This window comes from Pseudovirgaria hyperparasitica (genome assembly GCF_010093815.1).
Source record: "Pseudovirgaria hyperparasitica strain CBS 121739 unplaced genomic scaffold EJ05scaffold_7, whole genome shotgun sequence".
Lineage (NCBI taxonomy): Eukaryota > Fungi > Ascomycota > Dothideomycetes > Acrospermales > Acrospermaceae > Pseudovirgaria > Pseudovirgaria hyperparasitica.
The window spans coordinates 696559-710740 of NW_022985555.1; the positions used below are offsets into that span (position 1 = coordinate 696559).

At 48.2% G+C, this 14182-nt stretch overlaps 3 protein-coding genes across 3 annotated transcripts; 2 read left to right on the forward strand and 1 right to left on the reverse strand.

The window, feature by feature from the left end:
* Positions 1-274: 274 nt before the first annotated feature.
* On the forward strand, positions 275-7725 carry EJ05DRAFT_438456 (putative polyketide synthase; the record flags this gene model as incomplete). The annotated part of the gene is made up of 7 exons (XM_033741832.1): positions 275-2096; positions 2166-3238; positions 3291-5492; positions 5536-6236; positions 6284-6458; positions 6512-6820; positions 6874-7725. The coding sequence occupies 7 exons, from the start codon at positions 275-277 to the stop codon at positions 7723-7725; spliced, it is 7134 nt and encodes a 2377-aa protein (XP_033600993.1).
* Positions 7726-7848: 123 nt separating this feature from the next.
* Positions 7849-9152, reverse strand: EJ05DRAFT_500062 (uncharacterized protein; the record flags this gene model as incomplete). The annotated part of the gene is made up of 3 exons (XM_033746934.1): positions 7849-8638; positions 8824-8904; positions 8959-9152. 3 exons carry the CDS (start codon positions 9150-9152, stop codon positions 7849-7851), a joined length of 1065 nt encoding a protein of 354 aa, XP_033600994.1.
* Positions 9153-11926: 2774 nt separating this feature from the next.
* Positions 11927-14110, forward strand: EJ05DRAFT_485658 (galactose oxidase mutant W290f; the record flags this gene model as incomplete). The annotated part of the gene is made up of 2 exons (XM_033745469.1): positions 11927-12203; positions 12255-14110. The coding sequence occupies 2 exons, from the start codon at positions 11927-11929 to the stop codon at positions 14108-14110; spliced, it is 2133 nt and encodes a 710-aa protein (XP_033600995.1).
* Between the last annotated feature and the right edge of the window lie 72 nt (positions 14111-14182).

The following is a 14182-nucleotide window of genomic DNA, read 5'->3' on the forward strand; positions in this document are numbered from 1 at the left end:
TTGATTTTAGCTGTACGATCACAGATCTGGTTCACACAGACACAGATGGTACACTATATGATACAAAACGTGTATGAGAACTATACACAGACTAGATTTCATTGACTGCTCTCTGTCTGTGCCAGCTTCTGCCAACTCCTACTCCTCCTTTTCATGTATACGTCAATTGCACTCTCAACAACATTCTTGAAAGCCTAGCAGGAATCTGTCAACTCTGGTGCAGATCTCAGCGCATCGACGAGTTCGAAATCGATTTGAAAAGATGTCATGGTTGATGTCAAACGGTGATGCTGGGCTTAGCTCGACTGTCACTCTTACATCTGAGAATCCCATTAAAGTAGACGAACAGTGTGGGACAGCACTACCAATAGCTATTGTTGGATATGCTTGCCGTCTTCCCGGAAGCTGCCATACCCCTCGGGACTTCTGGCGCTTTCTTGAGAGAGGAGAAATTGCGAGCCTGGAGCCACCCAAATCAAGATTTCGACTTGACACTCACAATGACGGTACGAGGAGACACGGAACCATGGCTACTCCTGGCGGTATGTTTCTGGATATTGATGGCGCCGATCTTGATGCCCAGTTCTTCAAGCTTCTGCAAAGCGATGCTATTAGTATGGATCCACAGCAGCGACAACTTCTAGAGGTGACCTACGAAGCGATGGAGAATTCCGGCGTGACCCTGGAAGCTATACGCCAACAGCCAATTGGCTGTTTCATGGCCTCATATACAGGTGATTATGGGGACATACAGGCTCGGGACCCCGAAGATCGAGCACCTCACGCGCTACTCGGTATTGGTCGTGCTATGCTCAGCAACCGTATAAGTCATTTTCTGGACATCTCAGGCCCCAGTATGACGATAGATACCGCTTGTTCCGGCAGTCTTACCTGTGTGGACGTTGCTTGTCAGTATTTGAGATCTGGCCAGATAGAAGGCGCCATTGTCGGGGGGTGTAATCTATATCTTAACCCAGATCATGTCATTGGAACCCCACCATTGAGTGGGTTTTCATCTGGGACTGGGAGATGTCATACATTTGATATCAAAGCAGACGGCTACGTGAAAGCAGAAGGTGCTACTGTCATAATTTTGAAGCGTTTGGATGTCGCCATTAAAGACAGAGACCCGATACGCGGTATTATCCGCGGAACGGCCTCGGGAAGTGATGGCTGGACAGTTGGTATCTCCAGCCCGAACTCATTAGCTCAGGCAGCAACAATTCGGAAGGCAGATGAAAATGCTCAGATCACGAACTTCAACGCGACAAGTTATCTGGAATGCCACGGAACAGGAACAAAGGCAGGTGACGTCATTGAGCTCACTGGAATTGGTTCAGTCTTCTCTCAACGTGATACACCTCTACACATTGGATCAAGCAAGGCAAATGTAGGCCACTCTGAGGCCTCTGCAGGCTTGACTGGAATGATCAAGACCTTAATGGCAATTGAGCATGGAGTCATCCCTGGCAACCCTACCTTCATTGACCCCAATCCCGCAATTGATTTTCAAGCCCTTGGCGTGAAACCATCTAGGTTCTCCATCAGATGGCCCGATGTTCCGTTCCGACGAGCCGGCATCAATTCGTTCGGGTATGGAGGCTCAAACGCGCATGTAATACTGGATGAGGCATCTCCAGGACTTATCACATCCCACGTTCGCTCCTTTCTTATTGATGAGGATAATCAATTCGAGGATGTGAGACCGGCCTCTCGGCCATACATTATTTTTGTTTCCGCCAACGACCAAGATTCTGCGCATAGTATCTGCTCCGCGCTGAGAAAGCATCTCTCAAACCCTGCTGTACGTGTTGAGTTACGAGATATCGCTTACACACTCTCGGCTCGACGCAGTAAACATTACTATAGAGGGTATGCAATCGCCAAAAACCACATGTTTAAGGTTCAGGACTTCAGATTCGCCACGGCTTTACCGTCGCCCCCTCGCATTGGACTCGTCTTTACAGGGCAAGGTGCACAATGGAGCGAGATGGGCAAATCTCTCATCGAAACCTTTCCCGTGGCCAAGAAGTGTATACATGAGCTTGATGGTGTCCTCAGGACGCTGCCACACGGCCCGAGCTGGACTCTTTTGGGTAAGTATTTTTGGAACATTAAACGGTATTTCCTAGTTACTGACGAATGGGCGCTAGAGGAGTTGACAGAACCTCGTACGGCAGAGCATATGAGTCTTCCAGAATACTCGCAACCTTTGGTCACAGCGTTACAACTTGCGCTCCTAGTCGTGCTAGAATCTTCTGGTGTCACTTATCAAGTGGTCGTAGGCCACTCGAGTGGTGAAATAGCGGCAGCTGTAGCAAGTGGTAATCTGACAAGATCACAAGCAATCAAGATTGCCTTCTACCGAGGGCTAGTGGCCTCGAATAGTGAGTCGAATCAAGAAATCGGGATGCTTGCTGTGGGTATGAGCTCCAAGCAAGCTCTCCAATATCTTCTGTCAACCAAACACGTCGAGATTGCTTGCTTTAACAGCCCATCGAGTGTCACACTCTCTGGAGACAAAAGAGAACTGGAAGATCTAGAGCGTCAGATAAAAACGGATGGATATTTTGCACGAATGCTAGTTGTCAAAGCTGCCTACCACTCGAGCTACATGGCACAACCAGCGACCAAGTATCAAATATTGATGGAGAAACACTGCGACTGGACTGGCTCCTCCTACAATACAGCAACGATGTTCTCTACTGTTACCGGTATGCCCATCTCGGACGAGCTCCGAAGGCCAAGCTACTGGGCCGACAACATGAGATCACCAGTTCTTTTCGACCAGGCAGCTCATATGGCCCTGCAGGAGACACCAGATATCCTGGTGGAGATAGGCCCAAGTGATGCTCTTGCTGGTCCATGTAAGCAGATCATGAAGTCCCTCAATCAGTCTATCCTATACTTCTCCTCATGGAAGAGGGGCGCTTTGGCCCTTACGACACTATGTGATCTTCTTGGGAACCTGGCCATACGTGGATGTAGCGTGAATCTTACCAAATTTAATGCCGACTCTGAAAGGACTAAACCGCGTGTTGTGGTTGACCTTCCTAATTATGCTTGGAATCACACTACGAAATATTGGCACGAGAATGATTCTAGCAAGGACTGGAGATTCCGAAAATTCCTCCATCATGATATCTTGGGCAGCAAAGTACTTGGAACGCCTTGGATGCAGCCAGTGTGGAGAAAGGTTATCAGATTGAAAGAATTACCTTGGCTGGAAGACCACAAGGTTAGTTTTGACATCTCTCGATATATATACCATCTACTGACTCTCAACTTAGATTGCCAATAACGTTGTGTTTCCAGCGGCTGGCTATATCGCGATGGCTACTGAAGCCATGTTTCAATTGGGGAAGGCTACGGGCGTACTAGCAGACTCAACACAGATACGACAAGCGACATATCTATTGCGGAACATCACAATTGAAAGAGCACTCATTCTTGATGTCCAAGGAGCACCGGCAAAAGTTACATTATCCTTGTCCCCTCTCCAAAGCAATAAAGAGCATTGGTACAAGCTTCGAATCTCAACTGTTGTTGATGATTTCCTCTTTGACCACTGCAAAGGCTTGATACGTATAATCGGGGATGTCACTAAGAGAGGCAGTGACGAGGAAACAAGTCCTCTGGAGCATGCTGAGCCGGCTACAGTGTGGTATAAAGCTTTACAAAACAAAGGCTTTCAATATGGACCATTGTTTCAGACACAGCGTCACGTGGAGTCCAGAGAGGGCATACCACGAAGTCGGTCCACGATATCATTGGTACCTCCTGAATCTGATTTTGGTCAATCTGAGTATATCCTCCATCCAGCTTCTATCGATGGATGTCTGCAGTTAGTGGCTCCGGCTCTATGGCATGGAGTGAAGAGTTTCACTAGCCCAGCCATTATACCCTCCAAAGTAGACGAAATCCTCATACCTGCACAGGCTACCAGATCGAACACAGGTATAGCTGTGGCCGACACCAAATACATGGGGGTTGGTAGCCAAAGCGATCCAAGAGCACACAGGTCTAATGTATCATTATATGATTCTGAGGGAGGTAGTCTCCTCTTTCGCATTACTGGATTAGAGGTACAAGCTCACTCTTCAACGGACACAACATCCTCCCAGCCTATACAGCAATACTGTCGGTCTACGTGGCAACCAGATGTAACAACATTCTCTCGGGAGCAGCTTCGCAGTGTTTTGATCCGAAACAAATCGGACAATTCACAAATATGTAAACCAACGTGGAGAACTATATACACATTGCTCGACCTTTTCGTGTTCCGGAATCCTGATCTTCAAGTCTTAGAGGTAGATACAAAAGGTGAACACAACAGCCTTTGGATTGAACGTCAAGAAACTCAGCTCAACGTTCACTCGCAAAGCTGTTCTGTCACCTTGTCGGTGCCAGGGGATGCGTGGACCCGAACGAGCAGTATCTACGAAAAATATCCTTCGGTTTCAGTGATTACAAGCGCAAACCCGGTCTCACCACTGATGTTACAGAAACAGTTTGATGTTATCATTCTTCGTTCGCCGCTCTCCACCGTAGATGCAACTTTTTTCTCAGATGAATGGGGTAAAATGCTGCGTGAGAACGGCATTTTCCTCCAAGTTGGGCAAATAGACGACTCGAATCGCCCTCCTCATCACATTACAAATGGACATTCCTCTTTCGCGTCTTACAAAAACATGGAACTCAACTTTGAATCGATACATACTGATAGCAAAGTACAGAAGGAGTGCGCTCTTAAAATCGCTTTCAGAAATTCTCGAGCGCCACTGACAGACCGCAATATACACATCCTACAGCTTGCCCAATCGCAAGCAATAGTCGAGCCCGTAGCTGAAGCTCTGAAAAATCTGGGATGGAATATTAGTAGTTCACCGGCATCTGTCGAGTCATTGGAACCCAACAGCACAGTTCTCATACTCGATGAAATATTGAACAACCTCTTATTTGAGGTCAATGACGTACAATGGACTATTTTACAGCAACTGGTGTCCATGAATTGCAAAATACTCTGGGTAACGAGAAAAGCACAAATGAATGTCAAAAACCCATCAGCAGCATTAATTTGGGGCCTTTCTCGATCAATTAGACAAGAGAACCCTGAAAATGTGCTGATGACCTTGGACGTTGAGTCAGTTTCTGATGAAACTACAGCCAGGGCAATCAGTGAGGTACTCCACAGGGTAAAGGTCTCAACGGGATCTATGGGTGCCGACTGTGAGTTCGTGGAGAAAGACGGTATGCTGCATATTGAGAGGATAGTACAAGATGATGTCTTGGCGTCGTTCCAGAAGTGCCGTGAGGCTGGGATGGAACTGACTGACCAGTCATTGTTTGACATTGACGCTTACGTCCGTCTCATCAGTAGTCGTGTTGGTACACTTGACAGTCTTTCTTGGGAGGAAGTGACACAATGGCAAACACCACTCGCTGACAATGATGTGGAAGTTGACGTTCATGCTGTTGGACTAAACTTCAAAGTAAGTCATCATGTTCATCAAATCATTATCTAACCACTTGTAGGATATCGCAATTGCCATGGGCATTGTCGCAGGAGATCAACGAATGCTTGGTCTTGAGGGCGCTGGTGTCATAAAAAAGATCGGCAAAGTAGTGTCAAATCTGCACGTCGGGCAAAGAGTTCTCCTTAACAAGAAAGGTACCCTGGCGAACAAATTGCGATGTGGTTCTTTCGGGGAAGCCTATCCCATACCGGACTGGCTGTCATTTGAGGCTGCAGCTTGCTGCAATGTTGTTTACAGCACGGTCATATACAGTCTTGTCGACCTTGCAGGGCTTCAGAGGGGACAGTCCGTCTTGATTCACTCAGCCGCAGGTGGCATCGGCCTAGCAGCTATCTCGTTTTGTAAGTATATTGGTGCGAACATGTACTGCACTGTTGGTAACAACGAGAAACGGGCGTACCTGACAAAGCATCACGGGATCCCTGAGGACCATATATTTTCTTCTCGTTCGACTGACTTCACGAAAAGTCTCATGAAGATCACCAATTACCGCGGGGTAGATTGTATACTAAACTCACTTTCCGGTGAGCTACTACATGAATCTTGGCGCTGCATTGCCACCTCAGGAACCTTCGTTGAGATTGGAAAACGAGACATTTTGGACAAGAACCATTTGAGCATGGAGCCTTTTGGGCGGAATGCCTCATATCGCGCAGTGGATATGTCGAATGATTGCTTTAGACCAGAGACGAGGCTCAGGTAGGGGAAATACAGCTATTTCGGACATGGCTGATGGGTTGCTACAGATTGATGACACAATGGCTCTCGCTTTTAGAGCAAGGTCTCATCGAAATACCGCCCATAACAAAGAGATTTGGATTCAACGACGTCCATGCCGCCTTCCGGCACATGAGAAGCGGAAATAACATTGGAAAGACTGTCTTAACACGCAATGAATCATTTGGAGATGTTCATGTACCGGTAAACTTTCCTGAACTCTTATGTTGTTTAGCTTGTTATCTAACAATTTCCAGATCCGGCCCGCTGTTCCAAGACTACCTCTCAACCCTGATGCCGCCTATCTCATAGTCGGAGGCCTGAAGGGCGTATGTGGTAGTCTATCGCTCTACCTTGCACGGGAGGGAGCCAAAAATCTTATAATTCTCTCCCGCACCAACTGCACAGACCAAGTCTCGCAGCGTGTAGTTGCAAATCTGAGATCTCTTAGAACGAACATTATACTAGTGAGAGGTGACGTTACGGTAAAGAAGGACGTAGTACGGGCCATCCGTTCGTCGCCTCTCCCTGTGGCAGGGGTAGTTCAAGGTGCCATGGTGCTTCAGGTAAGCGATGCCATGTTTACGCATAATGGCTATGAAGGCTTACCCTCTCATAGGACAAGGTATATAGTACCATGACTAGTCGGGACTTTCATACCGCGGTGAGGCCCAAAGTTCAAGGATCGTGGAACATCCACGAAGCGCTACTTGAAACTGCATGTGTCGTCGATTTTTTCACCATGCTTTCGAGCATGACCGGCGTTTTTGGGGCGCCAGGGCAAGCCAACTATAGTGCCGCAAACGTATTCCTAGATGCGTTTGCCGCATATAGGACTGGTCTCGGTCTTGCAGCACACTCAATTGATCTGGGAATAATTGAAGGCGTCGGCACTTTCAACACAGAAGAGCGGGAAACCCAGTACCGCCGGTTTCTCTACCAAGGCTGGAGGTGCCTTGACCAGCGTGCGCTGTGCGACGTCCTCGCGCTTTCAATTTTCCAGCAAAGCAAGACTCCCATAAATGTGAATAGTGGGTCTCAGCTTATTACAGGGATTCCTATTCCCATCCCGGATACTTTGCCAGCGCGGAACCATACACGCTTTAATGCCCTCACAGTAAAATTATCACAATCATTTCACAGTGCGGCAGTCAAGTCGGAAGACTCGCCTCTAGCGACACTTCGAGCTACGATAAATTCCCCCACTGCCTCGAACAATCGTACACTTCTTCTGGAATTGATTGTAACGCTTGCAAACGGAAAATTCAAGGAATGTTTGGGACTTGAGGAGGCCCTCGATCCTGTGCGACCTCTTGCTTCGTATGGTATAGACTCCCTTGTCGCTGTAGAATTCTCCAACTGGAGTAAGATGGAATTGGGGATTGAGGTCACAACGGTGGAGATAATCGCGGCTCAAACTCTGACGTCGCTTTCGGAGACGATGTTAAAGAAGGCATTAGGGAAAGTATAGTATATTTTCTCTTATAGGGAGAGAACGTTGTATGGCTACAGAGTATACCACTCTACAGCATATTCCATCGATATTTTACAATCCTGCCCAAACATCGTCTGCATATAGATGGGACTATTACTTTTACTGACGCCAATTAGCCATCCTAGAAATATCAAAGTCTTCGGCACTATTACGGGGTCTCATCCCTTGCTTCCTTTCCTTCTCCGTCTTATCTATCCCGAATTGCTCACGTAAGACCTTACGATCGCATCCTTTTATTGCAATCGCTACCTTCACGCGTCCACCCCAACTCATCATCATGCCGTTCAGCGCCGAAGCAGCACGCTGTGCCTCCGAGGCAGAACCTAGATCCACCCAAGTATAGTAATGATTTTCCGGTGTACGGCGCGCGGTAGCCGACGGCGAGATGATTTTGCTGATTGCTTGAACCGTAAATCCTCTAAACAGATCGCGTATTTCCAGATTCACGGCATCCTGGCGTGGCATTCGTGGGAGGCCACCGACATAGACTCTGCGACCTTCGTCGACGGGCGCTATCCAGTGGACGGCTGCATCGGTACGTGCCCAGCGATCGAATGCGTAAGGACTCCCACTAGCACTATCGACGTCTGCAGGAAGTGCGGTGAGATTCGAGTTTGATCTGGAATAGTCGTAACATGGGGTATCTGTGGGACCGTAGCGGGGGCGCTTGTTCTGCGCAGTGTTGCGGACGGACTCATTGGTCGAGGGAGACTTTTGATCATGTCCTGCTGGGATTCGCGTCGGAATCTCTTGCGGACGCCATTGATTGTATATGCGCGTCGGTGGTCTACGATCATTGGGATTACTGCGCTTTGGCTTGACAGTGTTGACCTTTATGTACCGGTTGAGGATACTCTCTGAGGAGAGTATGGTGAGGGCATGGGTAAGACTTCATTCGAGTCTGGTAAGTAAGAGGTTCTTAAGAAGTTGACTGGTATATCATCTAGCATAACAAGCTAGAGCAGGATTGATGAGCGAGACGAGACTTTCATGCCAACAACAGAAGGCATACTGATGTAATGTCATAGATCATGCTGTATAATGAAACGAATCGCGAGATTACTCAATACTCACTCTTCCGAAGTCTCCATATCAACGAAGCAGTAGCCTGGATTCCGACCTGTAAATGGATCCGTTGAGATGTCAATGTTTCTACTGCAAATTTAGTGAGCATCTAAACATCCAGATAGGTGCCTCGGAAGACCTTACTAAGGCAGCTCGTGCCTTCCCAACAGTTCTTGGACATGCGTAACTTGGGCTCTATAAGGCATATTGCCAATATACAATCGTCTTGAAAGATCAGGGCCATCATCTTCAAACCCAGCTGATTCATTCGAAGATGCCATGATGTGCTCAATTGAAGGTGGCCCCAGCAGGTGCGAATGCACATCAGCGTCGGTCATAGTGTTGATCAAACAGAGCGCCGTGATGTCGGGAAGGAGAATGGGAAAGGAGGAGAACAGAGGCACAGAAGTTGCGACCTGTGAGTTCTTTTCTACCTGCAGATTCTGGTCATGCACAACAAACAAACACCGCCTCCCTTGCTAGAAAGCCGGAATCCCAGCGACGTTTGATGATTGCCCTTGCTAGGCACACCGCAAACGGTGGAAGGGCTCGAAAGGCGGCAAGCAGTATAAGCATTTGGACAGAGGTGCGAAAGAAGGATAACTTTCGTTGCTACTAAGCCTAGGTAAGCTCTCTATATATACTATACCGAGATCAGTTATATAGACTAGTAATATTTTTCAGTTGTATGAGACAGGTCACTAAATATGAGTAGTATGACAAGCAGATTAGTGCATCATTCTATGCCGTTAAGGCTGCATTCAGGTGCAACGTAGAAATACGCTGTGTTGGATCTGTGTTGTCGGCAAGACGAGAGCGATGATAAGAGAACGTCCGATACACACGGAGGTGTTGATGCTATATACCAGAGATGGATGGCAGGAAGACGACGTGCCGTTATTGGAAGGCGAAGTGCAATTCCTATCATGTCATGTCATCCGACGCCATCTCGTCTTTGGTGTATCACGTGGATGCCCCGATTATAGGATCTTCATGGAGGAGCGCAGTACAGCATCTGGATATGAGGTTTGAGAAGTATAGCTTCAATTGAGTGAATTCTCCAGCTAGCAAGAGTTGTCAAGCAGGCTGAGAGGCGAGAACCCCGAAGTATTAGATGAAACATACACGTGACCCGGGATAAACTGTACATCCCGTGACTTGAAAGAAAAATACATTACAACCACACCCGGTCGCAGCTATGAGTTCTTGAAACGGCACAAGGTGTTACAACTCGGATTCTGGCTGGGTATGAGATCTAGACTGCGCCTCACCGCTTCCAATAATTTGGCTTGGCAACCGTAGCGGATGTACTACGTAACCGCCTACACCTACTCTACCTTTACAGCGCAACTGGGTACTAGTACAATGTGGCTCCACGTGTAATAGCAGTCTCGTTTCCTCCATGTCTCTGGCTTCATATCACTGAGATGTTGTTATAACTGCGTCCAATCCAGCCGCGTTGTTTCGGATCGTCTCATAATTGAATATGCGGCCATCTAAAGTATCTGCCGCACGCATTTTTTTTCAGTTTATGCCTCCTCGAGAGCGCATTCAGTCAGTGGTCGACGATATTTGTATCGCTTACTATACTTGATGACGGCAAACGGCATCCCCGAACCTGGGATCGCATCCCAGCTCGACACGAGGTAACATGGCAGACTCAATTACTTTATATCTCGAATTCTCAGCAGCGTACGGCGGTAAAGGATAGGATCATGACCGCGCTTATGTTCTGCTGCGGACTCGCAGTATCCTCAAAAAGTCAGAAGGTTGAGGAGGGTTTCCATTGTCAGGGTCTGATATAGGACGCCCGTCACCATGCACATGATCCGTCGTACCCTGCACGGTGGATGCGCCGCTGCTTACGGTACACGATGCGAAACATGGGCTCTTCCCAAAGTACATCCTTACGATGTCACGATACCGGCCAGAGCAAGAACTCACAAAAATAGTGTTCGTGAGATTCGAGTTAGCTCCTGCTAGCATGTCATCCTGCTTATGGTTGTCCACACAACACAGCTTCCTTTATGGCTTACAATTTTTGGCAATTACGAACCTAGGATCCTCAGACGCAAGGTTGTATTGGCACGAAATTCATCTGCATATTCCCAAAGCAGTCGTATTACCTCGTGATCAACGCTATACATCTCGCACTGCATTAGTGTATGGGTGGTTTTCATTGGTCTAGAAGGAAGAAACATGGCGACAACCTGTATTCGTGCTGTGAAAGCTGAACGCAAACGGGAATGGGAGTCTGAAACGCGACTATCAATACTCCGATGTTGAGGACATGGTAAGAGGCTGTGGGCGCGAAGTATTTTTATCAGAACGAGTAAGCAGCTTCTCCTTGCTTCACCCTTACGAAAGTCATCATAGCCGATTGCTGTACACCATACCGCTGATCTACACAGCACGCACCCCTGACCGTATAGACGCCTCGAGCGAGGGTGATCATTCGCCTCCGTTTATTCCAGATACCACGAGCAAGAGATGCAAATAATCTAGAGCACACACTTCAGGGTCATGGCTGACAGTGCCAAGGCCGTCAGATATCGAATTTGCATAACGACAGACAACATCATAATCACTTCACTTCAGCTATAATCCTGTAATCGGAATGGTACTTAAGTTGTAGTACAACTGGTCTTCGCTGCATCCTTTACCAGGCTCTTGAGAGGTTGAGCAGACTGACTACGCTACGCTCCGTTATGCGCAGCTACCTGTAGCCAATAACGAACAAAACCATGTCGCGCGAGCAACACCGCATCAGAATGACACCTCAGCCCTATGTGTGAATGATCCTGGCTACGCTGTTGTAATGCCCTCGGCGGATAACGCCCTGAAAATAGCCTGGAACACAATTACTCTCTATTCTAGCATTTTCTTTCGGTTGCGGCTTACTGTGATCACTGTCCGCGTGCAGCATGGGTCCAACGATGGCCTGAATCCAAGGATAAAGATAGACGACTCCTTCGGAAGTAGGCATTAAATGCGAGCAACAAAGTTGCATTTTCCTTTCTGTGGGCTACAATCGATCTTGTGACGGCGAAGAGCTTTAACTTATCATTACCAGTTGTATATATTCATATTTCGTGCCTTATCGTTCTCCAGCATGTCTTTCCAACCTCTCTGCATACTTCTTCTCCTAAGGATAGTTCTTGTCAGTGCAGCTGGAGCTGCGATCGCCCGCAATGGTTGGACAATCACTGCAGACAACTCACACGCGGGAAATGGCCCAGAACTGGCGATCTACGGCAGGACAGACACATTCTATCACTCGGAATACGTACCTAACTCGCCACTTCCACACGTCGTGGTTGTAGACATGAAGCAACAACATCCCGTGAATGGCATTAGCTATCAGCCTCGCCAAGACAACTTCAACAATGGTATGTTGATACTCAAAACATGGTCATGAACTGTTCTAAATCATGACCCAGGCAATGTTGGGCAGCACATCATCGAATTGAGTATTGATGGAAAATCATGGACAGCTCCAGTCGCGTTGGGGACATATTTCAACGATAAGACCACAAAGGTAACAAGTTTTGTCACAAGATCGGCTCGCTACGTGAAGTTCACCGCTGTCACGGAAGCACAGAATCCCAACAATCCCTGGACCAGCATCGCGGAGCTTAATATTCTCTCCCCTGGGGAACAAGCAGTCCAGGCACCTGACCCGAGGCTCGGTCTATGGATGCATACTATCGACTTCCCTCTTGTTCCTGTTGCTGCTGCCCAGATGTATGACACAGGGGAGATCCTTGTCTGGTCCTCCAGTGGCCGCGAGAATTTCCCCTTCCCGTCCCCTGTCACTGGCCAGACTTGGGTAACGCTATGGTCACCAACGACAAATGCAATGACGCAGCGTATAGTTGTTGAGACAGAGCACGACATGTTCTGCCCCGGAATCTCGATGGACGCTGCTGGGCGGTATATCGTCACTGGAGGCGACAGCGCTACGACTACTAGTATTTTCGATCCCACCTCCAATCAGTGGAAACGAGGCGCTCCTATGAACGTTCCTCGCGGCTACCAATCCACTACGCTTCTTTCTGACGGTCGCCTATTTACTTTGGGTGGCTCCTTCAGTGGACATGACGAAATTGTTCGAGAAAGAAAATTTGGAGAAGTTTATGACGTTGTCGGAGATAAATGGACAGAGCTACCAGGGTGTATACCGGAGCCAATCTATACAAAGGACAAACTTGGCCAGTACCGTCAAGATAATCACCCCTGGATGTTCCGCTGGAAGCAGACCTCAATTTTTATTGCCGGGCCTGCCTCGGCAATGAACTGGTACGGGGTTGGCAATGGTGGTACCCAAAAAGCCGCAGGAATTCGTGGTGAGGATCCTGATGCGATGTGCGGTATTGCTGTCATGTATGACGCTCCCGCGGGTAAAATATTTGTCTCTGGGGGTGCAGTAAACTACGACGAAGAAATCGCCTCATCCAACGCCCACGTGATTACTCTCGATCAACCAAATGTAAATCCTCGCGTGGACGCCATCGGACGCATGAACTTCCCGCGAATATTTCACAACGGTGTTGCTCTGCCAGATGGAACTACTTTGATACTTGGTGGCAACACAATTGGCCACTTGTTCAGCGATCGCGACGCTGTCCTTGTCCCTGAGCTCTGGGACCCTCGAACTGGACAGTACACACGACTGAATCCCCATGCTACCGCTCGTAACTACCATTCAATTGCCGTCCTCCTCTTCGATGGGACAGTGTTACATGCCGGTGGTGGCCTTTGCGGCGACGGGTGTGACCAAAACCATAACGACGGCGAGGTTTTTGTGCCGCCGTACCTACTCAACTCCAACGGCTCCCTCCGCCAACGACCCGTAATCACATCTATCAGTGCGGAAAGTGTTAACGTGGGCGGCACCCTAACCATCAAAACGGACGTTCCGACATCGAACCTTGCGCTCATGCGTTTGACATCCGTCACGCATACCGTCAACACCGATCAGCGGAGGATTCCTTTTGATGGCTTGGTAGTTGGCACTTCACACACTATAAAAGTACCCACTGACTCAGGGATCGCGTTACCTGGATACTATATGCTTTTTGCAATGAAGGCGGATCGCACGCCTAGTATTGCGAAGATCATTCGTGTGACATTACCCGCGACAAGGACTTTCAACTTGCTTACAGTTCCAGATCAGCAAGTTCTTGCGACAGTGCCGGAACCTGACCAGAGGAGCAATGTACAAAACCTGCGGGGTGGTAAGACTGGGTTAGAGTTCGCGCCACTATCGTTCAACTATACGCAGGCGCAAGTATAATTTTAAGATCGCGCAAAAAGTTGAAGTAATCAGCGACGTTCACATTAGAGCCTGGTGTTGGGCGTTGTACGG